General features: G+C 45.5%; 1 protein-coding gene across 1 annotated transcript; it reads left to right on the forward strand.

Moving 5' to 3' along the window:
• The first annotated feature begins 5,767 nt into the window (after positions 1 to 5,767).
• Positions 5,768 to 7,055, forward strand: LOC106334119. The gene is made up of 2 exons (XM_013772462.1): positions 5,768 to 5,873; positions 5,932 to 7,055. Exons 1-2 carry the CDS (start codon positions 5,768 to 5,770, stop codon positions 7,053 to 7,055), a joined length of 1,230 nt encoding a protein of 409 aa, XP_013627916.1.
• The last annotated feature ends 8,821 nt before the right edge of the window (positions 7,056 to 15,876 follow it).

Below are 15,876 nucleotides of genomic sequence, written 5' to 3' on the forward strand. Positions count from 1 at the left end.
CGCAGAGATAGCTCTCGTACACCCGACACAAGGGTAATAGCGCTATATAAAAATCCGAAATTTTGGTCATCACTTTCGGGAGACTTAAAAATTGTCCTCAAAGAGATGCTCGATTCCTACCATACAAGTCACGTAAGCCGAGAACATATCACGGACTTTAAAGCGGGTTGGAATCAGGTCGAAAACGATACGGGAAACGTAAGTCGAAGTAGTCATCGCACCCCCTAAAGCCGTGATTAGACCTAGGTCTTGCACTAAACCCATCACACTGGTCTCTAACATCTCTAGGCATAGTATCAAACACCCTGATACGAGATCCCAAAATTTGTCTCTTGGCCAATATTCGAGCGACCTCAGAAAGTCCGCAAGTTTACACACTGCAAAAAACTCTCGAAACAGATCACGGATATAGCAGTTCACACAAAGTTAGATTACAAGATGACAACTCGTAGTCTTCCCTCTACACCCATATAAAATGTCATCGGCAGCAACATGCCTGATAACCTCTACATATAAACAAAACCGTAAAGGTCTCGCTGGAAAACAGGTCATAAGAACCTTAACTCCAAGACGAACTACGAAAGGCTTGATCCCTTCAACAAGGGTGTGTAGGCAGCCGTCATAAGGCGCAGCCCCAATCTTATCGCGTTCCACTCTTAGAAGAGCGAGAAGAGCACTTACCACGGACCTTTTCAACCATTAATTCCGCCTAACTTACCTAACTTGCCAAACTTGCCAAGCCACTCGCTAGAACCTCACGCTAGAAGCTCATGGTTCTAACAAGCTGGTAGGCTAACTGTTGGGGTCAAAATCGGTCACGACAGAATCAATGTCTGAAAGTCCCCAGAAAATATTTCCCGCAATAAAAACACTTTTCGGAAAACTAATTTTCGTAAAGAAACCCTTGCGGAAATATGTTGGGGTCAAAAACGGACACAACGAAGTTAAAATCCAAATATCCGGAAATTAACATGAACATTTTTACGAAAATTATTCTTCGTAAAGATTACTTTTACGAAAAGTCTTGCGGTGAAATATTGCGTTAATCTTGGTTCATTCATCGAAACTAAAAAACACGTTCATGAAACGTCGGAAAAAGATGCAAACAAGGTTGCCACGTAACGAGCGACCCACGAACAAGCCGGTCGCTACGTAACGACCGACCCGAGAACGAGTCGATCACTACGTAGAGACCGACCAAGCCTCTCGGTCGGTCGCTACGTAGCGACCGATCCGCAATGAGTCAGTCGCTACGTAACGACCGACCCGCAACGCGTCGGTCGCGATGTAGCAACCGATCAAGCCTCTCAGCGACCGATCCGCAATCGAGACGGTCGCTACGTAGTGACCGACCAAGCCATTCGTTTGTTCGCTACGTAGCGACCGTACCATCGCGGACCCAGTCGCTACGTAGCGACCGAACTGTCTCGGACATCGATCAACGGGTACGACCCAAATCCGTGCATTCTCGTCTGTTCCTCAATGCTAGCTCCCATGTACCGCAGTCATATCATTTCTCACTCCCATCGATTGGAGTTATCATTTAAACTTTCTAATAAAAATCACGGAAAGTTCATTCTTATCGATAAAAATCGTGATAAACGTTTTGAATCGAAAGACGGCCCAAATAGGTCTAAAATGCAATTAGAAACCCAGTTACGATTTTTTAAGGAAAAGCCCATAGAAACTATAGCGGTTTATACTTAGTCCGCAAGAAAGGATAAATGTCAAAATTCCGTAGATAAATGTTAAGTTTCCGCGGATAATCATGAAGATCGGGAAAATGGAATATCTCCATTTTCGAGTTATGACGGCTTAAGGGCAGGAAGGGAAAAGCTCAAACCGACATTGGGGGGGGGAGTATATAAGGAGTCCTAGGCGAGAGGCACAAAAAAGAACTTTCTGAGAGCAACTTTTCGTTTTTGTTATTTCGAGCTGCAACCTAACTAGGTTTTGCAGTCTTAGGTTGTTAGAACTAGGAATCTCGCCGATAGGTCTTATAGCCGAAGCTTCTACCTTGTTGTAACGCTCATACGCGAATTCGGAATAAGACACCTTTTGCTCTTTTTTACGATTGATTATTTCTTTTCGTCTTTACTTTCGTGTTCTGATTGCTTGGCGTGTGGTTTAGCAGATATCCAGGACCTCTGGGAAATTTGGGTTTTCCTAACTTTCCTTATTTAAACGGAAATCGACAGTGCAAATTTCGGTTCCCACAATCGTCACAGAAAATGGACCCCAGTCACGAGCCACAACTTCAAGGAGTTCTGCAAGGACTGGGGCATAAAGCTTACCTTCGCCACACCCCACACCCCTAGTCTAACGGGCAAGCGGAATCCACGAACAAGACCATAGTCAACATGCTTAAGAAGCGACTGGAGGGTTCCCACGCGAAGTGGGCAGAAGAACTGTACAGAGTCCTCTGGGCCTACCGGACCACTCCCAAAACCGCGACGCAGGAAACTCCTTACTCGCTAGTCTACGGCTCTGAGGCCATAATACCCATGGAGATGCACGTGAGAACAACGGTCTCAGGGTCCACCTCTCAAGAAGAGAACGCTGAGCCTCGACGCTGAGCCTCCACCTACTCTTAGAACTCGTCCTACCAGCAAGACGTTGCCAGGACATACAACAAGAAAGTGAAAACAAGGACCTTCCAGCAAGGAGAGATGGTTCTACGACGAGCAGAGAAAACTACAAGCAAACTCACCCCGGGTGGGAAGGAACCTATAAGGTAATTGAGGTGCGGAAAGCAGGAACCTACAGGCTACAAGATAGCAAAGGGAAAATACAACCCAACTGCTGGAACACCCTGCACCTCAAAGCCTATAATTTTTTAATAGAGTCTCCGGACCATGACTTCTACTATCTTACTATATACTATTTAAGCATTTTGATTTCCTACTCCTATGTATGCTAAACGTCTCCGGACAAAGCTTATAATAAAAAATAGTTTCGACTATAAAGGCAGCAGGAAAATCACCATACTTAAAGGGGCATACGAGCTGGATCAGGTCTCTAGAGGCCTCCGATCCTGACCAACCCTTGTCAAAAAAGTGGCACGTCCGTAGTGGCACGTCCACACAAATTCGAAATGGGTATGAGACATAGAGCATGAATGGGTATGCGCAAGCCTGAGTATGCTGTCAAAATTACCTAAAACCCATGTGCCTCCAAAGGCGCATCGGGGTCCCTAGAATACCACATATGAAAGTACCTGTATTAAAACGCTACGTGCTCCTCATCCCCACTGAAGGATGAATGGCATACTTCCTCCGCATATAAGCAAGATCTCCCTCTCGGATCTCAGAACGGGGACCATCATCAAAGAAACAGGAACGGCGAAATCTCAGGGGTGCCATCGGGACCGCCTCATTGTCAGCCTCTGGAACATCTCCCCAAGAAGGAATAGGAGATGAGAAAGGATCGGTGAAAAGACGATGTGGCCTTGGACGGCCACCCACGAGTGAGGACAGAAACGCAAGCAGTTCGGGATTCATCTTTCTCAACCAGAAGTCAGCGCTGGAATTGGATTGAGGCCAACTAGACGATATCGCAAGCCCTTATATACATCAGGATCACCCCTCTTTGCAGAGCCAGAAAAGGAAATAGGGATGTTTCCAAATATTCCAGAGAATCCCTGGCATAAACGACAAGCATAAAAAAAGGAAATTCGGTCGTTGCAAGAGAAAGAAAAATCCTCCTTAAAAAGGGAAGTTTCGAAAAAAGGTGCAAACCTCCAAAAGAAGAATCAACCCGAGTATCCTTCGAAGCATCAGGAACCTTCGACAAAGTCTCGCACCACCCCCCAGACCTGCATCTATGCATCGTGCTCAAGAGCTCAGGCCTCTCCTTCGGAAATCACCAGAGCTCCAGGCTCCGCCAACTTCGAAGTATCGCTAAAAGCTCCGAGCTTCTCCATCTTCAAACAAGAAATCAGCCGTTCAAGAAAATAGCGCCAGATCCCGGTCAGTTATAAGGGAACCGGTCCTCCCCCGGGTTCAGAACGTGGCTCCGGCCTGAGAGGAACCTGGGACAGCAGGATTACTGGAGCGATGTCCTGCCTAACGGAAGCCTGCTGAGAATGAGCAACTCCGGTTGACTTGAGTGCACAGGTTATTCCCCGAGTTCGATGACGAAATCGAGCAATAAGGGCAAACTGTTGGGGAAAAATACCCAGGTATTGAATTTCTCCTGACCCCAGGCAAGACACTGGCCTCTGGGTGCCCGCTAGGAAGTACTCCGGGTCCGGTCCCACGGACCACTGATACCACTCAAATTACCCTAAGAAGTGATTTATACTCTCTCAAATAAGAGGTCGAGTTGTAGTACTTAGGGATCGAATTCACAGGAAGCTAGGGAACCTAAGAAATCTAATATGATTTGTTAAGCAGGATGTTTTAATGATTTAAATGTAAATTGCAGTGTTTAATCAAGTAAGTGTTTGCTCAATTGATTGGTTGAGGTTTTGGTGCTTAAAAGGAAATAGCTAGACTTAGGGTTTTTATTCAGGAAACTTGGGATTATAATCCTACAGATGCCTAATGAGTTGTGTTGGGGAAAAATATCCCGGTATCATTTCCTCCAGCCTCCAGGCAGGACCCAGGCCCTCGGGTCCCCAATAAAGGAACGTTCCAGGTCCCCGCTAAAAGGAACCCTGGGATCGGTCCCAGGGACCGACCTCCCTTCCAAGAAATGGAAGACTTGCGACAAGGAGATCCTTCCATTTTTTTGAATATGGAAGAGTTTAACTTAAATCGAACCGACTTCAAGACTACTATATAAGAGCTCCTAAATCCCTAAAGCAAGGGATCGACTTCTCCAAGGCTTAGATATTAGAGCTAGACGGCTAGAATTAGGGTTCTTACCTAATACTTTGTAACCTCGCTTATTCTTGCTTGTTCTGTCTAATAAAAGTCTCTTCAAGACTATATCTTCATTATCTTGCTAAATCCCCACGAAACATACACAAACACTTCATAAAAAACCAGCTTATCCATCGTTCTGTGGTACTCTAAAAGAGCCTACGCAAAAATCCCCTAACAGTTCGGTGCTAGAAGGAGGGGAGTAATCAAACTACGTGACGATGACGGTGGACGAGCATAACGAGCCATCCGATGTTGCCCAAAGAGTAGCTTAAATCCAGAAGAAAGTTGACGTCATGCAGAGCCAAATAACCGAGATGAATCGAACTAGAGAAGCAACCGGGGAAAACCTCAACCTCTCTTCAGAAGTCCAGAGTCTGAAGGAGAAACTTGACGAACACTCCAAACAGCTGGAGCAAAGTGCCGAAAAGATCAGCCAGTTGCAGTCGGAGAATACGGTCCTTCAGGATCAAAACCAAGCCCGCAACACGGCAGTCAACAAGAAGCGTCGTTTCAACACTCAGGTTCGACCTACGGGGAATCTAAACACTCCTAACTCCGGAGAAGGTGCAACCGATCCACCTCCTGCGTCAGGCGTAGCCGGGGCAACGCGTGAATGGGCTGAGAATCCTCGAGTCCATAACCTGGAGGAGAGTGATTCCGAGCCAGAATATGATAAGGAGACACCTGAGAAGATATCAGCGACAGAGTCCTCCATGACTGCCTACCTCGAGCCGATGTTCTCCAAGAGATTCGATGCCATGCAGTCCATAGTGGAACGCCTACCAGGAGTAGCCCCCCCAATCCGAAGGAGTAACCCGGACTCCTACGCCGATACTCCCTTCGTGGAAGGAATCGCCTCGGTCGAGATGCCTAGATAGTTTTCCTACCCCAACATAAAGATGTACAACGGTATAGGCGACCCCGACGATCATATCGCTGAGTACAAGCAGCGGATGCTCACGGTTGCACTTCCAAAAGAGTCCCGCGAAGCTACAATGTGTAAAGGTTTTGGCTCCACTCTGATCAGACCTGCCTTACAATGGTTCATCAACCTACCCACCAGGTCCATCCATATCCTCTTTCGCGAGCCTTAGCGACAAGTTTGTGGAGAAATTCGCAAGTAGTAGGAGACTGAAGAAGACTTCAGACGGTCTCTACGAGATTCTTCAGAATCGGGTAGAACCCCTGCGAGACTACATAGCCCGCTTCAACCAAGAGAAGGTGGCAGTTCCCGAGTGCAGCATCCCTACCACGATCTCTGCGTTCAAAAGGGGCCTGCTTCCAGACGGGGGCCTCTACAAAGAATTAACCATGTATCCCTGCAAGACCATGGAAGATGTGTTATCCCGAGCCTGGGCGCAAGTGAAGTGGAATGAAGACGTCGCTAGCCGCACTAAAGCCCAGCCGAAGCAGGACCAAAAGTCAGCTCGATCAGATCAAGGAAATCGGGATGAAAGATCCTTCCAAAGAGCTACCAAGGACTCCGGGAATAGAAACCGGGGCAGGTTCCAGTACCGACCCCTGGAAAAGGAAGAAGGAATGTCGGTATCCACTTGGCCCAACATTTCCCATCTCTCGATATCTACACCGGAGCTAGTCAACGTCTTGAGGCAGATGGGCCAACAGGTCAAGTGGCCTCAAAAGATGAAGGCACCTGACTCGTTCTGGAACCCCTGCCTCTGGTGCGACTTCCATCGCGACCACGGTCACAAAACTGAAGACTGCGTCGCTCTAACGATTGAGGTCAATGAACTACTCCAAAAGAGGCATCTCCGGGAATTCCTCTCAGAAAAAGCCAGGAACCATCTAAAAAAAGAGGCGTCGGTGAAATCCGCTGGAGCTATACCCGCCTTGCCACCTCGCCAGGACCAAGTGATCCATATCATATCTGGAGGCTCAGAGATAAGTGGCGTGAGCCATGCAGCTACCAAGAAAAGCCCCTGCAACGCCAAGCACGGCCTGGAGACGACCAAACCAAAGCGCTTGCTCCTAGGTACCGACGAAATAAGCTTCACAGCCAAGGAGCAGGAGAGGATCCTGGCCCCCCACCATGATGCTCTGGTTATCTCACTCACCGTAGCAAACTGCTTGGTGAAAAGAATACTAGTGGACAACGGTAGCTCCAGCAACATCATCTTCCAGATTGCGTACCAGGACCTAGGGCTGGAGGAGAGTGACCTGACGTGAAAAATAACTCCACTCATCGGATTCAGCGGTGAAGTCAAGCAAACGGGCGGAGAGATCACTCTCCCAATATACGCTGAAGGGATCAACATGTCTACCGAGTTCCTGATCGTCGACTGTCAATCAGCATACAACATGATCCTAGGACGACCCTGGATTCATGACATGGGAGCAGTCCCTTCAACCCTTCATCAAATGGTGAAGTTCCTACGCCCTGGGGCATCAGAATAATCAAGGGAGATTAGGAGAACTCTCAATCCTGCTACCAGACCACCTTAAAGGGAAAAACCAAGGTCTTATAGCAATTACAGAAGAGACCTCAGGTCCCGCGAACTCAAAGACCAGAGGTTAAGAAGATAGGCGAATGGCTATCGGTTCAGAGGACGCGGACCCCGAATCATGTGAAGGACCCCCTGAGGACCGATATCGACCGCTTCGCATGGTCTCAGTCGAGGACCTCCAAAGCGGTACCTGCTCAGAAGACATGGATCTAGCAAGATCCTCGTCCTCCACCCCGCATAGATAAGCCCACCAAGGATCTCATCAACTATCAACCGATGATCTCGCAAATGAAAAAGTGGGGCATGAGCACCGTGAGGAGACCTCCTCTGAAATCATACCGGACGGATCTGGGGTAGAGGGTACCCTGCCAACGCAAAACGGAGATACCTAGCCAAGCCAGAGTTCTTCAAATTTGGGTGCTCCGGTGGATGAATGCGACTACACATCTCATGGCCGTGCCGAGAACCTTCATCACCAGGAAACACTGGCCGCGGATCCCCAATAACAAGAAAATCTACAGAAGCTGGGGCACAAGACAAATCTCGGTCACGGTCCCGACCATGGAGTGCCGCCAGGGACCGCAGCAAAAAAGAGGAATCCTCCATCAGGGGCACTCATCCAAAACAGCGAAACAGAGCCTACGGGCTACATAACAAATGTAAAACATGGCCTAACCACCGAGGAACCTCGCAAGCTGATGTTTTGTATGGTCTCCGGACCATGATTTTTATTACTTATTTATTATTTAAGCATGATTCTAAGATTTTCAAGGTAATGGACAAGCTGGTCCGGGAAAATGGAACTGGAAGTTTCATAAAAAGATTTTGGAAAAATCAGAAAATCTGAATAAGACTTACACTTTGCAAGTGGTGATTGTAGGCAAGTCTGGATATAGAGACTGGACAAAGGAATTGTCAAGGTTGACTAAGCTTGATCGTCTTAGTAGGTTTGTGCGGTCTGAGGGTTGCGATTATCAGAACAAGAGATTGGAAGTCAGGTGTACTTTCCAAAGACTTGTTAAGTGATCAAGAAACTACTCGGAGGTACAAGATGCTATAGATGATGAGTTGTGGTCAGAGTTTCAAAAGGAGTAAATGATCGGTTCCTACGATGAGAGTCTAGATCAGACAATTTACTTAGGGGCTGTGATGCTTGCTAAGGCTTGCTGGATTTTGGGTGATGGCTCAAAGATTTGGGACGATCATTTGAGTTTAAATTATTGATCCCTTTCATGCGAGAGTCTAGATCAGTTAAGGAGCTTATGGCTGAGATGCTCATTAAGACTTAGCTGAATTGTAAGACGGCTGCTCGATGACTTGGAATGATAATGCTAGATCAGACTGAGTGTCTGATTAACTTGACAAGTGGGAATACTAAACGTTAGTGTTAGTGTTGATGATATGTCCTTAAGAATATAGTGGGTTTGCTGACACATAACTGTACTGATACTGTCTGTTCTGGCGTCTATGGAAACCGAGAGTTTCCAAGGCGTGATTGTCTATCATCGCGTGTTCTGTCCTGACGTTTGTGGAAACTGGAGAGTTGCCAAGACGTAACTGTTATCGAGTCGGTGGGAACTAGATTAGTTCGCCATCGCGTGTCTGTACTGATGTATGCCGAAACCTAATCTGATGTCATTGGGAGATGTACCTCCCAAGACATAATTGAACTGTTACTGGAACTCAAGGAGTTCACTGCTATGGGTTTCCGATCGCGATGAAAGCATGGATGGGAACTAGTGAGAGTTTGCCATCACATGTCTGTAGGACGTCTGTCTGTTTAGTATAATGAACTGAGGTAGTTGGGAACTGTTGAGTTTATAAGACATAACCGCGACTGAATAATGGGAACTAGAAAAGTTTGCCATTTTGGAACTGTGAACCAGGAAGAACTGGGAGTCCGAAAGGAAAAACTGTGCAAGGGATCAAGTGTATGATCCGATAAGAAATGTCTGTAAGGATCAAGAATGATCCGAAGGTGTCAATAAAGATCAGTAAAGATCTGAGAAAAGCTGATGTCGATCATAAGTTGTCGGGAATGGTTAGGATCAGGGAGTGATCCGAGGAAACGACTGTGAGGGTATATATGAGATCTATGTGTTTTGGAAAAGATTAAGTTCCTAGTATTCGGAGTTAGGCCATGCTAAGGAACACTAGAGTGCGAGAATCAAACAGTCAAGTCAGGATAGACAGAGACTCGTTTGAACTGATTCCTAGAAGGACTAAGGTTGGGTTAGTGAATGACGGTGACCGGTTAAGGAAAAGACTGGAAAAACTTAACTAAGGTAGTGAGTTTAAACTACGAGAATTGAGGTAAACTGGTCAATTCTGTTGGGAGTTATGTTCTCTCAAAAGTGGGTGTCCAAAGATCAAGAGATTGCTCTGAAGTAAGTTTGTGAACAGAACTTAGTCTGCTGAGAATAAGTATGTGGGAAGGCACTGGATCGAGGAACTCGATAACTGAGACCCAATCTGATGCGTGTGATTGTGATCAGGAAGTCTGGAATACAGTAATGGTCGAGTGACCGAAAGCCTGATAATTGAGTTAAGGCATGAATGTCATGTGTTGGGATTCATTCCAAGTGGGGGAGACTGTCCTGATTGGATAGAACAAAGTTCTATTAACTGCTGAATTCGAGGACGAATTCATTCCAAGTGGGGGAGACTTGTAGCATCCCCATCCTGCAGTCTGAACTGAATCAGTCCAAGGTCGGACTGATCAGACGGGACAGACATGTTGGACATGTCATCTGGATAGTACTGGTCAGGTTAAGACGATACTGTCTGTCCGAATATAGCAGTGGAGCTTGTCATCTGAGATCAGTTTGTCAATGTGTGGACTGGCTGGTATACATTCTGACGGGAACGGATACTAAGCTGAACGTGTACAGGAATCTAAGCAAACTGATGGGACCAGTTATCTGACGGTTACTGGATTTGTGAACTGCCGAGCGGTTATAAGGCAGTTACAGAGGCAGTTACTAAGCAGTTCTGGAACAGTTGCAAGGGTAGTTAGCAAAGCAGTTTGGAACGGTTCATGGGTTGGTTACCGGAACAGTTATGAACCTGTCGAGAAGTTAATGAGAAACTGTCGAAGGCAGTTATGGACTGTTTGGGACGCGAGAGCGGTTATGTTTGTGGAGAAACCGCCTATCTGTTTCCCTTAAGAGTTATTTCGCGGATCAGAAAGGGAAGGGTTCTGATACAGAACATAGAGAGAGAAAGAAACTGATGAGACGGAGATCGCCGGAAAGGATCATTCGGGTTCTGATCCGACGGTCCTAGAGTTGAGCGATGGTGTGTTCGGTGTGGTCTGAGTCGCGTCAGATGGACTGCAGACTGAACGATGGTTCACGATGTACTTACTGCGGTATACGGTGGTTACAGTCCAGGGAACGGTGCACAAGCCGCGGGAAAGGGACCGCCGGTTTAATCTGTAATGACATTTCCGTGTACTGATTGATCGCGACGCATACTAGAGCCTGTGGTGGTTAAGATCGAGAGGCAGTGGTCGCGGGGCTGGAGACAGCGTATCTGTTGAGTTCGATGTACTGATATGATCAATCCCGATCGGATACTGTGTACGGATTGGGTGTGATATGTGTGCGACAGCATATGCTATCAGTCTGTTCTGATGAACTGAAGGAAGGATCAGATACTGTGCTTGGAATGATCCTAGCCATGGAGAGATGTGGTACTGAAGTGATCGATTTGATTGGATCGTTGGAGGCGATCGGGACCAGCGACATACAGAAGGAGGATCGACTGGAAATAAGATCGAGTTTGCTGATGCGTTTGGCACAAGAGGGCGTGTTACTGATACTGGAATGACTGAGGAGAAGGATGGCTGTGGGGAGAACTGACTGGATCGAGGGCTGTGGAGCCGACTGTGTACTGACTGATCCGGGTGTGATCAAGGACTGGTTCTGGAGCGCTAAGCATGGCTAGCGTACTGTTTGTTCTGGATGGCTGGTTGGAGACCAAGCCGTCTCTCTTTTTTTACTTGGGTCTCGTGGGGATGGTTGGCTGAGTGACTAAGAAACAAGGGGATTCGGTTAAGTGTCTGATCAAGCTACTGGTTAGATAAGGAAGGACAGAAAGCATGTAGCCAGCAAGGAAGGAGCGTATGGATGGATTGTCAGACAACAAAGCACCGCGGCATTAAGGTACATGTTTATCATGCTGCGAAAATTAGTAGACTGCTAAGTTGCTGGATTAGACTTAGCGAACCATGTGTACTGAACTAAACCTCATAGAGGAAAACTGGGATAAAATCCTAAATTAGAGAAAAATCGGGTATCGATCATGTTTGGTCGAGGTAAGCGAACTAAGGACGAACTGGCGGTAAAGGAAACCGGGTTGGGGCCTTTCACAATCCCCACTGAAGGATGCAGCTATAAATCCAAACACCTTCCATGGTCCCGTGCATAGATACCCAAGGACCGACCTTGGTAGCCGAAACCATCAAGTACAGATCAGGAGGCCCCTAAGGACCGACCTTGTTAGCCGGAACCATCGATCATAGATCATGAAGACCCCGCGATCTTTACTATCGATAGGCGGCTCCCGCCTAACGACCAATCTCCCCAGCTCCTACAAAGGCACCGGCGACCTATACTGGCCCATACCCATATGGCAGTATCATAAGAGCAGGATCTCCTGGTTTATCAACTATCAAAGCAGGAGAATACACTCAACAGCGCATCTCCTTCCTCCTATCATTCCGTAGAGCTGAGCACGGATCGCTTGTACACAAAAATACCCTAACAGTGTCGATCGATGGAAGCCTTTGGTGAAGTTTCCAAATCTTTTCTCGAAGTGTGCTTATCGTCATCAAGCTTTACCTCCAAGTCCGGACCCAAATCTCCAGGCTGTGCTTCATCTTCTAACTTCAAAAATTCTTCCATGGTGATCTCTTTGTCTACACATAGGGCAAGATAGCTGCTTGATATATTTGTGCTCTCCAGTGTCGAGTCTGCAATGTCTTGAGGAAAACTCGATCTTTCATGAATTTTAATGTGTTGAGGTCGGGTCACCTATATCAGCTTCGTCTGCTCCGCTCAGCTCCCTAAATTCATGTTGTTCATAACTCTTTGCCATAATGTAATCGACTAGCTGTCTCGGAATCTGAGTCATATAATCCGAGAATCTATCGCAGACTTCAATATCGGAACAGAATCAGGTTGAAATCGCTACGGATAATCCAAAAGCCGAGTGGTTATCGCACACCTTAAACCGTTAGTAAACCTAGATCTTGCCCTAAACCCAGCACACTGGTCTCACACATCTCAAGGCATAGCATCAACGAACCCGATATGAGACTCCAAAACACGTCTCTTCGTCGATATTTGTGCGTTTATGAGATTTCTCTAACATAAGTCTTCAGATATTCTCATCTTATGCAAGGACAAGTATCACGATCCGTAGAGAGTCAGAAATGAGATGACAACCCACACTCTTTCTCTCATCTCCGCGTATGGCTACTCTTTGCGTTTTTGAAAGGAGATAGCCCACAAAAAACAGCCTACAAGGCTAGCCTCGAGGCCGACAAAGGTCCAATATAAAATGCCATCATAAGAAACATGCTCGAAAATCTGTATACGACATATAACTGGACCGTAAAGGTCTAGAATACACCTATCACTACCTCGTAAGAAATTACATGTAAAATCTTACGAGCTGAGGGGCTAACTGTTGGGGTCAAAATCGGTCATTGCAAAATCAATGGCTAAAATCCTCCGAGAACTCATTCCGTAAGAAAATATGAGCTGATATTTTTGGTGAAACTATACGGCATAAGCTAAACTAATTTTCATAAGGATACAAGAACAAAATTCGTATATCTCTACCCAAACATGATCGGATAAACATTCAAGAGGAAGGATTTTACGATAAATGAGTTCTATGAAACAATCTTCCAGCAAACAAAATCCGAAAAGTTAAGTTTCTGCGGAAAAACATCATAGCATGAGATAATCTTTCGCAAATCAACTTTCGGAAAAAGGTTTACGGAAAAACTTTCGTAAAACAAACGAAATGGTTTCAAAAGTATATGAAGCTCTTGGCGATTTACGGAGTCAATGTCTAAGATTTCTACTCTTAAATAATTTCAGAAAAATCCTAAGTATAAGTATCTGGACTATCAAAACGACCTCGCCCTCGTCCAACTCGCCATACGGCATACAACGTCCCACTCGCCATATGGCGAGTAGGACGGACAACGTCCAAATTTCCATATGGCGAGTAGGACGGACAACGTCCAAATTTCCATATGACGAGTAGGATGGACAACGTCCAACTCGCCATATGGCAACCAGTTCTCCCCCCTTCGGGCCTCGACTAAACTGTCTCTTGTTTCGTCTCGATTAAAATTACCGTTGAAACTTTACGATAAATTTAACAAAGACTTTTTTCTCGTATGAACTGAAATCAATCGTATAAAACGATAATGGTTAACCTTAACACCATAGTTATCTTGACTAGACGATTGGTTCGTAAAAACACTTGAGTCGAGAAACGGCCCCAAAAGGTCTGAAATGCGGCAAAAGGCAAATTTCGATTTTTGATGAGAATGAGGCCAAAACTTCTATGACAGTCTATCTAATATTCACAGAAGCAGATAAAAGTCAAGTTTCAAGGATAATCATGAAGATCGAGAGAAAATAGAATATTTCCGCGAAAAGATAAACTTGAATCATAGGCGGAAAAAGAAAGACAACCGACCTTGGAGGCATATATAAAGAGAGCCAAGGCAAGGAGCACAAAGATGATTCTTTTAGATTCTTAGAACTTTTTGCACTAAGGAATTTAGGTATTATTCTCGACATGCTTAGTTTCTATATCTTGCACTCGATTACTAGACGAACTAGCAGAGGCAGTTTGATCTCTTGTTCTACTCTTTTAATTGAACTACATTCGGCTTGACCCTCGACAGGGGTATTTAGGCAACTTTTCAAAAACTTCAGTCCGAAATCAATAAAACTTTTTCTGTATCTTTTTTCGTTTCTTGTTATTGTGCCGCGACTCAACTAGGTTTAAGGTTTTTGGGAGCTAGAACTAGGGAACTCGCTGATGTGCCCCGGTTCGTGGATCAGTCCATTGGAGCCAACCAGCATGGAGATCAGGATGTTCTGAACAATTTAACCGAGGTTCGTTCATCCGAGCGTACCGATCAGACTGACCGAGCCGTCCCGCGTGCGTCCCGATTGGAGCTATGGCTGGAACCACGACCAGACGACCGAACTGACCGTACCAGAGCTCATCTTCCCTGACCAACTTGACATTCTAAGACTCACGGTCGAGCCAGACTTAGCTTGGGTCGTGAAGAAACCGAAGATGGACATGCATTCTCATCCGGCGGACCATTCGGACTATCCCGCAAGCATCCTTATCTTTACCCCGTGCATCCATCTGGTTCGGATGAACCTGGCCATTATCTGAAGGGTCATCTTTGACCAATCTGCATGGAAGAGTGAGTCTTTGACTCATTAATTCAGATTTGGTCAAATTTGTATTTTCTATGCATTATTTTCCGTGTATTATCTTTATTAGTCTTTGACTACAAACACTATAAATATGTAGTCTCATTCTATGAATAAAATCAGTCTAAGTTTGAGTTATATTTTTGTTTCTTCTTTTTCTCTGAGTGAGAGAGAGAGAGTTCTTTAGCTAGTTCATTGGTGTGAACCGGCTTGTTGATTTGGTGGTCAGCCAATTCATCTTTGTGTGTTGTTTGGTGGTTAGCCACGCACTACATTCTTTCTTAGGTGGTTAGCCTTAGATCGTGGGTATATCAAGAGACATTCCGCATCTCTTGATTATCCTTTCAATCCATCTCAGTTCCAGAAGTGTCATTTGCCTTCTCGGATCATATCAACACCCAGCTAAAGTGATCCTTCAATCTAGGACGTATCAAGTGGTGTCAGAGCCACTTTAGTTGGTTTGTTTTCTTTCATCTTTCATCTTCTCATCACTCCACGTTTTTCTTTTCTTATTTCTTGGATCCGGGCTGTTCCTTTACTCCCTTGTGATCGCCTATAAAAAAAAAAAATCGATAAAAAAAAAAAAAATTGGCTTGAATCACTTCTGAAGAACCAGGGGGAGTGGTGGAAGAGAAACTCTGCTGGCTGAAGAGAAACCCAGCCTTAGGACAGTTAAGGCGGATCCATATCAAAAATCTCTTTATCTTTCTTTCTGTTTTCTTTTTGCCACAAAAGTTTGTTTTAGGTTTTGATTGCTGAATTTTAACTGCCTATCATCCTTTGAACCAGTGGAAAGAGCTCTGAGTGATCACGAGTGTGAGGATTTTTATTTGCTAACTCTTTTGTTAAGTGTTTTCAGGATGTTTGGACTTCTCAAGAAATCAAAACCACAACAAGACGTTTACTTTCCTTTTAAAACCGTGTTACAAAAAGAGCAAATGATTTTTGGAAATAAGAAACAGTTTGCTTCTAATGGGTTTGATTTTGTGCAGAAACAAAGAAACCAAAGGAAGAAACAAAACAAGTTCGATGATGATGAGAAGTGGGTCAGAAGTGGTGATC

The sequence above is a fragment of the Brassica oleracea genome, chromosome C1, assembly GCF_000695525.1.
Source record: "Brassica oleracea var. oleracea cultivar TO1000 chromosome C1, BOL, whole genome shotgun sequence".
NCBI lineage: Eukaryota > Viridiplantae > Streptophyta > Magnoliopsida > Brassicales > Brassicaceae > Brassica > Brassica oleracea.